This window comes from Xenopus laevis, chromosome 1L (assembly GCF_017654675.1).
Source record: "Xenopus laevis strain J_2021 chromosome 1L, Xenopus_laevis_v10.1, whole genome shotgun sequence".
NCBI classification, from domain to species: Eukaryota; Metazoa; Chordata; class Amphibia; order Anura; family Pipidae; genus Xenopus; species Xenopus laevis.
The window spans coordinates 138,335,398-138,350,178 of NC_054371.1; the positions used below are offsets into that span (position 1 = coordinate 138,335,398).

The following is a 14,781-nucleotide window of genomic DNA, read 5'->3' on the forward strand; positions in this document are numbered from 1 at the left end:
ATCGTGAAATGTCTGGTTGTTGTTTTTTTAAGTCAATGTTCTAGCTGAAATGTAATTGTATAAATTGCAGGATAAAATTATTCATCCAGCTATGAATTGAAACAACACAATTCTGTCTAGCCTGTGCAGCCTTGATCATTTCCTTTATGCTACTTTTTATTCATATGCAGAATTAAGTGTTCACCATTGCGTTTGAGACCTATTTAATTGGCATATTTTTTACATAGTTGAAATTATATTCAATTCCCAAAGTGAGCTGGACTACTTGCAACTTATCATGCTGTGATTCTGCATTTTCATTTTGTGTATGTTCAGACAAAGGTTAAATAAAAGATTATTAGACAGAAAAGGTCACATTCGCAGTTGATAGCGAAAAGAAATGAATCATGTTGTTGGTAAAATGAAAAAGAATTTTTGTAGATGAATGCATCACTGAATAAATATTCTGACTTATTACATTGGAACCAAATTATTCTCACTTTCTCAGGTGTAGCTTTAGTGTTTTTTTACAGGATAACTTTAGGTCTCAAATACATCTTGCGTTTCAAATTAGTGAGTAGCTGAAGGGAAACAAATAGTATCGCACTTTAAATACTTCTAGGAAACCATTGTCCATCCATGACCGAATAAGAGGATAGTCTTGGGTTACTGCACTACTGTAAAATGTTATGCAGCTTAAGTGATAGTCACACTAGTCAAAAAATATTAATGCCTTGTTGTAACACCCCCAACTATGTCTTTTTTCCTCTAGCAATGTCACATTGGCTGGTACTATAGCCCCTTTTACTGCTTGAAATAACCATAAATCACCAATGTCCATGGCCGTGATCAAATTTCTTTTGTTTACTGTTGAGGATTTATACAGACGTCACACAATATAGGGTGATACTAGGGTTTAACAGAACTGTTACTGTACCAAAATGGAGCATTAAGTCCTGTAATACATACCTTGACAAATCACAGGATCAATGTACAATGTAATTGCCTGGGGGTTAGGTCACAAACAGTCATTTGTCTGCATTCGTTTTCTGTAACCTTTCTCTCGAAAAGTCTTGGTGACAAAACATAACAAGGCATTTCCATGTTTGAGAAATTGTTTTTGACATCTAGATACATAAGTGAACTACACTAATGTTTTGGGAAACACATAAAAGATCTCCACTTGTGACGTTACCTCCTTGCTACTTATGTTAAACAGTACATGTAGGGGCACAGAAGGCAATTCATATAGCTTGGCGCCATAATAACACACAAACACAAAGTATGCTAATGTACTGAGCTGCATAAAAATGATATTTGGCATGAATGTATGTTTTAGAATCATTGCTTAATGCATCAAACTCTGTATAGAATAAAACACTGTAGGTGCCACTTGCTGAACTTCATTAGGTAGAAAGATGCCTTTAGTGATAGACAAGTGTAATCAGTACATACCTCTATGACTGTTATTCTTGTAAATGTTTTAATATATACTAATGCAATATATAGTTCTCTAAATGAAGTAGACATACTGTATGGAAGTTATTTCTCAGGTTGAGCAGCAGCAGCAAATTAGCAGCAGTGCAAAAATCATTTACCCACGCCACCTCTTTAGCTGCTTCCATCTACCATCTCCCTGTAAGTAATATCGCCCATTACACTTATTCTTTTTATTCTTACAGGAAGAAGGAAAAGGCAGCTCAATAACATTGGTCTATATGAATTGAAGAAACTTACATTAATGTCATATTTAACTCTGTTACTCCAGCAGAGTCCCTTGAGTCACTAGATTGCAAGCCAATTAAACACTACTTGGAGTTATTTACTATTTTAAAAGAACATGCAAGATTAGACAGACCCATACACAATATAAAAATGTACAAAATGTATACTTTAAAAAGGGGTTTGACAGGCCCCTTCTGATCTGTACATGTTTCAGGATCATCATTTAATGAGCAAGTGATTAGTTCTGCCAAGCTAAAAATAGTAGAGCACCGCAGTTAAGCATTGCAGGGCCTTGTCAAGCCTGCAAAAATGCACCAACACCATCCAGTTTCCTCTTCCTTTCACTCTCGATGAGTTGCCTGTCTCCAAACCTATTACTTCAGCCCACTCTGCTCTTCTCCACTGCTCATCTGCTGTCAAAACAAAACCAGGGTATGCTGGGAAAGGTGACTTTCGGCAGCATATTAGATTGTCTCAGACACTCCTCAGCCCTTTCAGCCGCTCCACTTGAATAAATTCATCAGTACATCTCACGCACCTCACTTGTCACATGTTGATTAAATCCACATAAATATACATACTAGTCACAAAAAAGGAGGTGAGAGCACTGGAACTCAGAAAATTGTTCCTTTGTCAATGAACATTAGTATACTGTATAAAATACATTCCCCTGCTCCTTTGTAGTTTCATTTATAGCTGGATTTGTCAAGAGGAGTTATAAATACAAAAAGTATGCCATTCATTTTCAGCATGTGTGATGACAGTAATTATGCAAAGCATTTTGTCAGACTGTGCTAACCAAAAGGATATCCTTAATCCAGGCCTTGGTTAGGTTTTTTTTAGTACAAAGAACTGAGAGCATCTTTTAGCCTAGATCCAATCATTATGGCAGTCCCCTATTCCTTTTTATGAACGCAAATATAAAGAGGAGATATGGTCTTTGTTCACTTGTGCTTGTATTTTTTGGACAAAATTTGCCCAGTTTGCACAGTGCCAGGCAGATCTCATTAATACCTGTCACTACACAAATGGGATGGATTGGCCTTTGGAAATGGATATGTGGGCCATAGGCCTAAGTGTGCCTTCATATGTACCCAATCAAAATTTTCCATCAAGCCTGATACATGCACGCACTGAATATCGGACAAAAATTAGTTTCATACGATATTATCTGTATGTCTATGGCCACCTTAAGGCACAAGGAAGAGCCAACAGTGTGGAAGAGTCTATACACAAAGACTGAGCAGAACCATAAGAAACTAATTTAAAATAACCCATTATCATGAATGAAGCTGTTGGCTTAGTGGTTAGTATACGGTAGTCTGAATAATAAAAGCAGAAATCAGATTTATTGCTATAGTTTATTAGGAAGGGCAACCTTTCTACTTTCATTACATAAATTTAACCTTACACGCGATGTCGGTTTTTTCCTGAAGTATGTATTTTTGGTACATTTAGTCTTAATATTAATCAAAAGGGCAGAGGTAGTTGTCATAAGGGTCCCATGACCTATGTTTAATACATAACGTTGTCTTAGTTTTATTCTTAGCCTATCGCATAATCTTCTTAGGCTCTTATTCTCAAACACTGCAAACTCAAAAACTGGCTCATCGGAGGCTTTCGTACCAATTATATCATATGCCTGGCTGCTTTAACTCAGAGATGGCCTGTATGGCATATAGTTGTCATTAGACTTCAATTCACTTTCAGGATTTCCTATAGAGGCAGTTGAAAGATGCTGCAAGGTGTTATATAGTCCAAATCCATCTGGAGTTTCAATTGCTCCCAAATTTAAAATAATATACTTTCATTTTTTTCCTTACATTTTCTGTCCTGCTTTTGGTTTTATTCAGGTGTTTTTGAGGGCTTTTCCTTTCTATAATTTGGTGGTGGGAACTGGGTCAATGAACTGCATGTCCTCTCTCTTTATTTGTCTTTGAATGTGGGATTACATATAAATCTCAAGCATTCTGTTAATATTGATGTTCTTCTTAATGCGAGCTTGTCTTGAGCTTTTTTTTCTCCGATGACATCTATTATCAGATTGAAATGGCGATCGAGACACTGCAAAAGTCTGACGGGCTGTCGAGTCACAGAAGCTCTCTTCTCAACAGCCATGTAAGTCCTTCTCTAAGTATTATCTCTTGAATGATCTGCATGTTTAGTGGGACACTAATGCTATAACACTGCAGTAGAGTAGTACATTCATAGAGGAACTGGAAACATTTTTAAAGCTATTTCTAAAATACTGGCATATATTGCTAATTAAAATAGCACATGAATCTTAAATATTGTGAGTCAAGTAAACACTACGGGGCACATTTACTTAGCTCGAGTGAAGGAATAGAATAAAAAATACTTCGAATTTTGAAGTGTTTATTTGGCTAATTTGACCATCGAATTGGCTACTTTGACCTTCGACTACGACTTCAACTTTGAATCGAATGATTCGAACTAAAAATTGTTCGACCATTCGAAAGTCGAAGTACTGTATCTTTAAAAAAAACTTCGACCCCCTACTTCGCCACCTAAAACCTACCGAGCATCAATGTTAGCCTATGGGGAAGGTTCCCTGTTTGTTTTTAGAAAATGTCAACGCCAAACAGTATTGCATATATGACATACAATAAATTTATGCAGTATTATAGCATCAGTGTTTCCTTAAATCTTCTATTCCTTTCTGCTTGCAATCTGTTTTTAATTCCTTCTGTTGCTTTTTTATGTTTTGTTTGACTAAACTAAATATGACTTTTTTTTGTTACCCTAATCCTGACAGACAATAGAGTATAACCTTAATTGGATGAATATTATAGGCATGTGCTCTTAAAACAATTTAACATAAATACGTTACACCTGTAATCTAGACAGTATCATTGAATGCTGGTTTTATTCTATATTTTTGCTTCTTTTTGTAGTATTAAGACTCAAGTTAGACAAGATTTGTCTCCACATTTTTCTGAGACGAGAGACTGCAAAAAAAGTCTTGAATTGTCCATACAAAATGCTGATAGGAAAATCGTTTTTTTATTTAAGAGATACATTATGCTACTAGGAATGTTCTCAGGAACAACACAGAGTGTATCATTATTGCTGCAAAGTTTGTGAAATATCTCCACATCTGATTTACAAAAATTCTATTAGAATGTATCGTTAGGAAGGCAAAAAAGTTATAAAGTAACCCTTTCTGTCTGTTTTTTAATTGCCAGCAGTAGAACCTGGATGCAGAATGTGTATTGTGAATATATATTTCATGTTCTTATTTGGTCAAGGTCACACAAGAATTAAACCTAAGTCCTATGACAACAACTGAAACCTACAATTTTCCTGTAGATTTAGAGTCAGTACATGGATATATGTTTGGATGGCTTAGATACTCTTTTTTTTGTCTTTAAAGAATAGCTCAGCTTAAATTAACTTGGGTAGAAAAGGGCACTCTTTCCTCTATAGATTGCAAAGTGCGTTGCCTAATATTATTTGTCATCTTCTTTTGCACATTTTAGGCCAACCTGTTGGCTTGAATCCTTGAGTTTTCCTGATGTAAATTAAAATGTATTATTTCTGCCTAGGAGCCATGTGGCCTTAACAACTAGGGGCACCCAGTAATGTTAAAACCGCAAAATAGGAAGTAGATTTCGACATTTTATTTGGATAATGATTTGCTGTTTTTTTGCTACATGCATTTTGTAATATATCTGCAAAGGGTACATTTGTTTGGCCCTGCTGTGAAGAGATGAGGGATGAGCGCCTTACCCTGTTATTAGGCCTCTTGCTTTTCTCTAGTACATCCAGTGAAAGGCAATCACCAGAGATCCTTCACACCAATATGGTGACATGCAAATAACTGTAGCACCAGGAGGGCTTGAGGAAAATTGGATATAACAAACTGACTTTTCAGAAGATGTGAATGTCTAAATCTTGCAAACGCCTAGCTGTTCATATACATTTTACTGAGAATAGCCTGTTTATTTAACAAGAATGCCAGCATTAATTTTGTTACTGAACTGCAGTTTCCACTGTCTGCTATTATCATGCTGCAGAGGCTATTTCAAATACATTTGACAGCTGTAAAGGCAACAGCACAGAGGCAAAATCTTGAATGAATAGTAGCACCTACATGTGAGATGATTAATGCTCGGAAAATCTAACCTACTCACTAAGCCATTTGTCTTTGTTGAGTCCTCCTTGCCTGCAGTTTTCTACACCTTATTTTCCAACGTAAAAATCATTATGACATGTTAAGCAGCCTCTATAAACTATATTATATTTCCTGATATGCAAGTTACATAGTTAAATTGGGTTGAAAAAAGACAAAGTCCATCAAGTCCAACCCCTCCAAATGAAAACCCAGCATCCATACACACACCCCTCCCTACTTTCACATAAATTATATATACCCGTATCTATACTAACGATAGAGTAAATGTTAATATTTAATCCTAAGAATTCTGAGTATCCTTTCAAGAACAGTATTGTACAGTATGTGATTATTAATTCTATAATCTACAGTCTGGTCATTTCCCTATGGGACCAGACTGTAAATTATATCCTTATAAACGGAGCGTTCTTCCGTCAGAACGCGCCGTTTATATGCTTAAAGAGACAGCACTTGCAGCTGCTGCTCTCTCCCCTACCCTTGTTTCCCACCATTTTGGCTTTCAAGCGCAACATTTCTTTGCTTCCCCCACATGACACGATCCACTTGTTTCACTCCCTCACATGTAACTGCTTCTTTTTCCTTCCTGTCACGTTTCACGTCTTCCTCTCATGACTCCTGCAGTTGCCTCCCTGCCGGTGTTGCTCCCTTACTCACGCGATTCCTCTCCATGCTCGCTCCCTCCTCCCATCCATTATCTCAAATCTCGGCTCCCCCTCCTGTCCACTATCGCAAGATTTGCTGCCCCTTCCCATTCAAAATCTCAAATTTCGCTCCCAGCTCTGTGTCGCTCCCTCCTCCTTCCCTGGCCTCCTCCCCCTCCCACATCTCTAATGCAGTTGAATGACCACGCAGAGCAGGGTCCTGCAAAAGAATCTGAACAAGCAAAAGAAATACAGGTACTAAAAGGGATACAGGGAAAGAAAAAAAAAAACAACAAGGAGGGACAACAGCAAAAAAAGTATTGCATTTTGTAAAAAGCAAAGACTGGAAGTAAAAACTGAACTGAACTCAGAAACTGTAGATTATAATGGATAATGTACCCCCTACTTAAAATTTATAGAGATATTATTAGCACCTGCGGCCTCGTGCTTTTATATGGTCACATAACTCCTCGGTGACTTATAATATCTTTATAAATTACAGTAGGGGGTACATTATCCACTATATAATACACAAAAGCCATGAATATCTTGTAAATTATATCCTTATAAACGGTGAGTTCTGATGTCATCAGTTATAAACGGTGAGTTTTGATGTCATTTTTGTCACATGACTCACTGAAATTTATAATTTATAATATAATTATTATTATTATAATAAATAAAGTACCCCCAGATGTAAAATATGAGGATATTAGAAGTTATCTCGGAGTTCCATGACCTGTATAAAAACACTCGGCCTTCGGCCTCGTGTTTTTATATGGTCATGAAACTCCTCGGTGACTTATAATATCCTTATATTTTACAAGAGGGGGTACTTTATTCACTATATAATATACCAGTTTATTTTAAATTAACAGCTTTTTTTTTTTAGTTTAATGATAAATGTGAAATTCTTTTCAATGTAAGAACATAGGCAATCCTGTCTATAATGTCATGGTTTTTATGGTGTAGTTTTTATTTCTAAGTTACACTTTTTACACTGCAATAAATCACTCTATCATATAAAATGTAATTCCTGAACCAGCAAGTGTATTTTTTTAAATTTGTTTTAGCAATATTGGTGTAGGCAGCCATCTCAGGTCATTTTGCCTGGTTATGTGCTTTCAGAAAGAGACAGCAATTTAGGATGGAACTGCTTTCTGGCAGGCTGTTGTTTCTTCTACTCAATATAACTGAATGTGTCGCAGTGTGACCTGGATTTACTATTGAGTGCTGTTCTTAGATCTACCAGGCTTGTGTTTGGGAGCTACTATTTGGTTACCTTCCCATTGTTCTGTTGTTTGGCTGCTCGGGGGAGGGAGGGGGTGATATCACTCCAATTTGCCGTACAGCAGTAAAGAGTGACTGAAGTTTATCAGAGCACAAATCACATGACTGGGGCAGCTGGGAAAAATGACAATATATCTAGCCCCATGTCAGATTTCAAAGTTAAATACTAAAAATTTTTTTTTTTTTGCTATTTTGAGAAATTGATTTCAGTGCGGAATTCTGCTGGAGCAGCACTATTAACTGATTTGTTTAAAAAAAACAACATTTTTTCCCATGACAGTATCCCTTTAATATTATATGTGCTGTATGTATACCTTATGTAAGAAAATTGATTTAAAATTGTAGATATATTAACCTTTAGCCCACATATTAAACACAAACACGAAAATATGTAAAACAAGGCAATTATTGTGTGGTGTAAAAAATGGTAGAATAATTAATCACACATTGCCGTGTAAAAATGGCATCATTTTTTTAAACATTTTTCTTTGAGCAACCACTGGCACGTTTTTCTGGTGAATGTAATTTTACACAGCATAATAAATGGGCCATTAAGAGTAACATTAACAGTTATTTTCTGTTCTGTTATGTTAGACATCCAGTCACGCCATCCTTTATATATAAATTTTTTGCCTAACTAACTATATCAGAATTTTTTTTATTTTTACACTGAACTGTTCCTTAAAGAAAATCCTATATATATATATCAATATAGCGCATGATGTGAAAATTTGTGCAGTTGAATAAAACAATATAGAGGCATGCCGAACAATCAAATGAAGTTTTTATTCTTTGTGCTCTAATTTTTTCAATGTATACATGGATTATGGAAAATTAAGTATTGTATTAAAATTAGATGCATAGGAATGCCTACTTGTGTTGAGATTAATAATTTTATGCATATGTTAAATAGCAATGAAGTGAAATTCACTCAGTTTCATCCATTGAGTATTTGGATGCAGTACAATTTTTGGAAAAGAAGGATGTAATATTTAAAAAATAAAATGTGTATAACAATGACTGTTTAAATAAACTAGTCATCCTTGAAAGCAATGCATAGATAACGTACCATTTGAAGAATTAAAAGGAATAAAACAGTTCTACAGAAAAGAGGACTTTAATAATGAAACCAAGATATTAATAAGACATTGGTAATTGAAGGACATGATAAGAATAAATTGAAGTCTGCATGTAATAAAGTAGATGGGCTGGATAGGGATGTCTTTTTAGAGTACAGAAAAAGAAAAAGATGAGATATGGGTTATAGTTAGGCCTTATATTTATTACAGGATACATACAAGAGGCAGGAAACATTATATTACAGTAAAACCCAATACTGTATTATGGGATAAAATAGGGGAAAAACCGCAAAACAAATCTCGTTTAGAAAGACATCTAGTTCTGAAGGAATTATTGCACCTACTGAAATTAGTGAGGGTAAAAATAGCAAGTATTGGATTTAGCATAGGTAATGCAAACTCATTTCTGGATGCCTAAATATGCAAAGAAGAAAAGTGTATGCCCATAAATTAAAAAAAAGAAATAAGCAAAAGCAAGAGAGTCTATAATATCAAGGAATTAATTATTACTTTAATTATACAACTTTAATAATACAACGTAGTTTACTAAATGGAGTGTGGTTACTGATTATAATATCTATGCAGGACTTTCTGGAAATTAAAAATGACCTCAAGAACATAAGAACAGGAATGTTGACACTTTTAGTGTCTCTAGGCAAATAATGGCACAACAGAAATCCCAATTGGATGGGTAATGGTTACTTTAAATTATAGAATGCAGCAGTTATGGAAAGGAGAAACATTTTGGATTTAATAGGTAGAGGTAGACACAGATAAGACAGCTCTTATTGAATAGACAGATTAGACTAAGAAGATGTGCATACAATATGATTTTTTAAACTGTCAAAATATAGAGGGGAGCAAACATTGCTAAGACATCACATGTCGTAGAAGTTATTGAAAAAAGGTATGATAATCTATTTAAATACAGTGAGCCATCTGTGCACATTAACTTTGCTTCATCAGTAGTTAAATATATGACCAGTGCATTTTGGTCAGCAAAAGATGACTGAAAGTGGAAAATAGTATAATTGTAGCTTTTACAGTAGAACCCCCATTTTACGTTTTTCAGGAGACCAAAAAATCCAGGGAAATGTATTTTGCATAATATATGTGGGACCAAATCAGGGGATGTAAAATTAATGTTTCACTGAATTTGCAACTTATTCCAAGCCGTTCTTGCTTCAGTAGATGTTTAGGGTCCGATCAAGAAAAGATCAGCTATAATAATTCTGTCTCTTGCCTCCCAAATCACTTTAATGTTACTTCAAACTATTTAATATGTTATTTATTTAAATGTTTAAACTATGTGATCACAATTTTTCAGCTCTACTAATCACATCTGTTAGAAGAAGAAGGAGGACATCATTTGAGTAACAGGCTGAGGCACTTCAGTTCAACAATACAGAAAACTAGATTAACCTGTATTAAAAATTAACCTGTTTTCAGAGCAACCAGGATTGGTTTTTGATTTCCAAGTAGTGCTTGCAGTGTTCAAGGGTTATATAATGTAGAATGTTGTTTAGCTGCAGTACAATGTTAAACAACATCAATAGATAATAATTTTGTAACTAACCCAAAATAACAGTTCTAAACACTTCCTGGATTTAAAAAGTTTAAAAGTCATGTGAATGCTTCTTCACATTGTGCCTACGATTACGTAAAAACATGAAACGCGTTAGGAGGTTTTAACTTATTAGAATAAAGTCAGCTTTTATATATATGGTGGCTGAAGGATGGCTCGCAATTTTGTTTGGCTCGGTTCAGTACCTAACATTTGTGTTAGCAAGAAGTTCTAGAACAGGACAGGTACTTTTGTGGGATAGTTGTGAGAATATGGAGAGTATAAAGGAAGGTAGATAAAATCATGGAACGAAAGCATCATGTCAGATCTGAGTAACATTTAAAATCAAAGGCATGTTTATCAAAAGTTGGGGAATAAATCTTTTTTTTTCTTTTTACAGAGGAAAATATCAAGTTTGTAAGAAATTACTGAACCAAGAGAATGTGCGACAGTTCTCCTTTAGATTAAAGGGGTTGTTCACCTTCAAACACTTTTTTCAGTTCAGTTGGTTTCTGCAACTGGATTACTAAACTGCCAGATTGAAACACTAGAGATAGGAACATTACATTTTAAAGCAGGGGTGTCCAAACTGCGGCCCGCGATCCATTTTTAATTGGCCCGCAGCAGGTAATGACGAGCTGCTCCTGGATGAGGAGGGGCTGCCCACGAAACCCGGATCTCCACATTGCGCAGCTCAAATTCCTGCTGAGTCTCCCCGAGCACTGCCGGGATGTGCCGCTCCGCACTGAGCTCATGGAGGCTACAGGGTCGGACTGGGGGGCCCGGGGCCCACCGGGACTCCATTCCAGGGCCCCCCTTACAGGCCCCCTGTGCGGCGCCCCTCAATGCGTATGCGCACATGGTGCCGCCTCTGTGTGTTTGCGCACACGGCGCTCCATCGGCGCGCGTGCGCACACTGCGCATCAATGAAGATCCCTTCTTTTTTAAAAAAACAAGCATCGGGGGAGGGGACCTGGCCCGGCGGGGGCCCACGAGGGTCGGGGCCCTGTCCCGGCGGGGGCCCACGAGGGTCGGGGCCCACCGGGTTTTTTCCCGGTGTCCCGCCGGGCCAGTCCGACACTGGGAGGCTATGACTGTGAATAGTGAGCAGTGCGGGGCACGGGGGTCGGGGGAGGCAGTGGGGTCAGGGAGGGACGGGGGAGCAAGGGACCAGGCCTGTGAGAGATCTGCACTGTCATTTGGGCCTGATGCTGCTGGGGAGCTCCCATTACTCAGCACTTGGGCCCCTCTGTTTTAGCCCGGACCAAGGCTCCTTCTGTCACTGGGCTCCCAGCATCCCCTGCGCTCTGGATGATTATTACACGAGCCATTGGGCTCCAGGCAGGGGGTGCTGGGAGTTGTAGTGTCTGATCTCAGCTGCTGCAGAAACTCTTCTCTGATGCGAATGATGTATAATCTCTGTGCAGCGCTGGGGAATATGTCAGAGCTATAGAAACAAAGGATAATAATACAGTAGAAATGTAATGTGACTCCAAATAGAGAGGGCCTAAATCTCTAGATAGCTACCTTGGAAGGGATATCAGTGTAAGGCTGAATGTCAAGTAGAATGTCAAGTAGAATGGTCGGCCCCCGCACAATTTCACCTCATCAAATCTGGCCCTCATTGCAAAAAGTTTGGACACCCCTGTTTTAAAGGGATAGTGAGACTTCTCACGTTTTAGCATAATTGAATTCTTCATCAAAATATGCCTATATGTCCTTTAGACTATTTTCCTCAATGTGACCTTTTTCTATGTAAATTGCCCATAGGTCACTTTTCCTTTAAGAGACTGCCGGACTCCGACACATTCTTATGGTCCCTTGTGGCTTGTCAATCAGAGCTTGCAAGGCTGGAATTAAATGCTTGACTGACAGGAAGAATCTGGCACAGTTAAATGGTGTTGTCAGTTTATACTATGTTGGCCACATAGGGTCAGGGTTTACAGTTTCCTTTATCACAGTGCTGCTGATTCCTTTCATGTTCAGGTATGTGAGTATACAATAACAATCCTCCGCTCCTCCACCGCACTGCAAAACTCCTCTTCTGCACCGCTCTGTGCTGCTCATTTTTTTAATGGTGCTTTTAATTTATTCTGCCTTACTTATTATTAAGTATGTGTGGCACTTGCCTGCCTGCTTTTCCTGCACAAACAGAATGATCTGTACCAAGACTGCTTGCAAGATTAACCTTTTAACCCCCAGAGCTGAATTGTTACTACAGGAAAATTCAAGCAGGCAGGAAAGGGACGCGCATATATAACCCATACCTCCCAACATTTTGGAAATAAAAAGAGGGACAAAGAAATATGCCGCATGTAGCGCGGAAATTTTTGACCACCCACGTTTTTGTGGCCACACCCCCTGATTACCATGTTCATTTTACAAATTGTAAATAAGCAGTCCCTACTAAGGGGATGTAGAAATTCGTGGTGCAACTGGCTTTCCTCCACAGGTTAGTGAACTACAACTCACAGTACCAACACCCAACTCACAGCCTTAGCCCAGGGCTAGTGGGGAGAGAGGAGGGGACAGAACCTGTGCCTGATACTTTGATGTCAGATAGAGTGAGTTTATTGCCTGGGCACTGTGTGAATAGAGTGGGGATAAGGGGCATGAGCGTAGGCACAGCTGGCATCACACACACACAACAGCAAATGTACCAATCACTCACACACACACAGTAACACACACACACACACAGTAACATGTACACAGTAACACACACACAGTAACTCACGCTGTAAGTGTAACTGACACACACAGTAGGGCTCTCCTTTGCCCGGCTGCACGGCATCATCCTCCCTGAATCCACCCCTCCCCCAAGTAGTAAGTAGTAAGTTACTCACAGACGCACACAGTTCCAGAGTTCCAGCACAAATAGGCTAGTAAGACCAGCAGGCCACCACTATGATGAACAGCATGTTTCTGCTCCTTCACCTGAGCCCCCTGCACTACACTAACTCCAGTCAGCAGCCGGGGGAGAGGGAGGGTGGTGTTTAGGACTAAAAGATCCCTGTCCGGGCATGTCTTAGATGACACTGAAGCACAAATCTGTAGGTTCCACCCCCCAATGACGCCAAGGTTAGAAACTTTTTTTTTCTGGCTGTTGAGAAAGTCGGAAATTTCAAGCACAATATCGGGACAGCGGGTTGAGCTGTCAAAACGGGACTGTCCCGCTGAAAATGGGACATTTGGGAGGTATGTATAACCTAGTGAGTGAGAATGAGTTAAAAGCACCATCTGAAAAACAAACAAAACTGAGCACTGATGGAGAGGAGATTTTCAGAAAAAGGAGGCTTTTTTTTAGTGCTTTTGCAGGAGTGGGCCTGAGATAAGAGAGGCTGAAAGCAGTTGTACTTGCCCCCTACAGGAAGTAGTATCCTTCTCCATATGAGAAAGTGGAGTGTATTTTTAAAACAATATATTTGACAAATTTGTGGTTTTACATCAGTAATTTTGTGATTAATAGTTATTATTGCCATCAAAGTAAAGATTTAAGCACAAAACTAGAGGCGTCACTATCACTTTCAACTTCAATTTTGGAAAAACAGTAAGAGATAAAAAGAATGGAAAGCAATTGAAAATTGTCTTTATTTCTGGTGAACAATTTGAAAACAACTCGTGAAAAAAAAAAGGGTTTGGAAGGGGCACATCCCCTTAAAAGAGGACTGGAAATATGTATATATAACTATTACTATGAATTCCTCAACCACTTATATATGTATGTATATTTTTAATTTCAACAGAGCTACTGGTATACTAATTGTTGTACATGCGCACAAGACTCCCATAGTTAAACATTCAAGGTCACATTCTTCCTGCAGGCTATTGGGCATATGTATTGCTAGTGAGCCACACAATTAAACCTGCACTACCCCCTGAAGCCCTTTGTGATCAGTCTGAATGCTTAAATTATTCATTGCTGTTATAACATTCACACTAAGCAGTCTACGGGATGCTGTGGATTTCTTACTCTGTGTGTAGTAAGATTAGTGCCTATCCTACCTCATAGACAATAGCTTAATTACAGTATACTGTATGAGGTGTATAACATGAAAGCATATTACATTATAGTTACACAGATCTTTACAGTATATTTCATGTGTTTATTAAAACAAGGAATGCCAGGGTATCATTGGATATTTGTGTTAATAATCCCATGAAATTCAACTGGTTAAACCTTAAATTAAGTGATATACATACTGTAATGTAATGCACAAAGTATCAGTTTTTTCCACATGAAGAAAAAAAGAATTTGGCTTGGATCCCTCCTGAGGGAATTATATGCATAATTACATATGCTTCAGGGATATTTAAAATAACTTAAATAATAGTGGTTTAAACTAA

General features: G+C 37.9%; 1 protein-coding gene across 8 annotated transcripts in view; it reads left to right on the forward strand.

Moving 5' to 3' along the window:
* The window catches only part of rfx3.L (regulatory factor X3 L homeolog), a 178,748-nt gene that overhangs the window by 129,962 nt on the left and 34,005 nt on the right, over window positions 1-14,781 (forward strand). For 7 of the 8 annotated variants that reach the window (XM_018258400.2, XM_041564092.1, XM_018258432.2 and 4 more), the window contains one exon: window positions 3,748-3,822. The exons of the other annotated variant lie outside the window; for it this stretch is intronic. In XM_018258400.2, coding sequence (XP_018113889.1) covers window positions 3,748-3,822 — 75 coding nt within the window. The remainder of the gene's footprint in view (window positions 1-3,747; window positions 3,823-14,781) is intronic. 8 annotated transcript variants of the gene reach the window in all.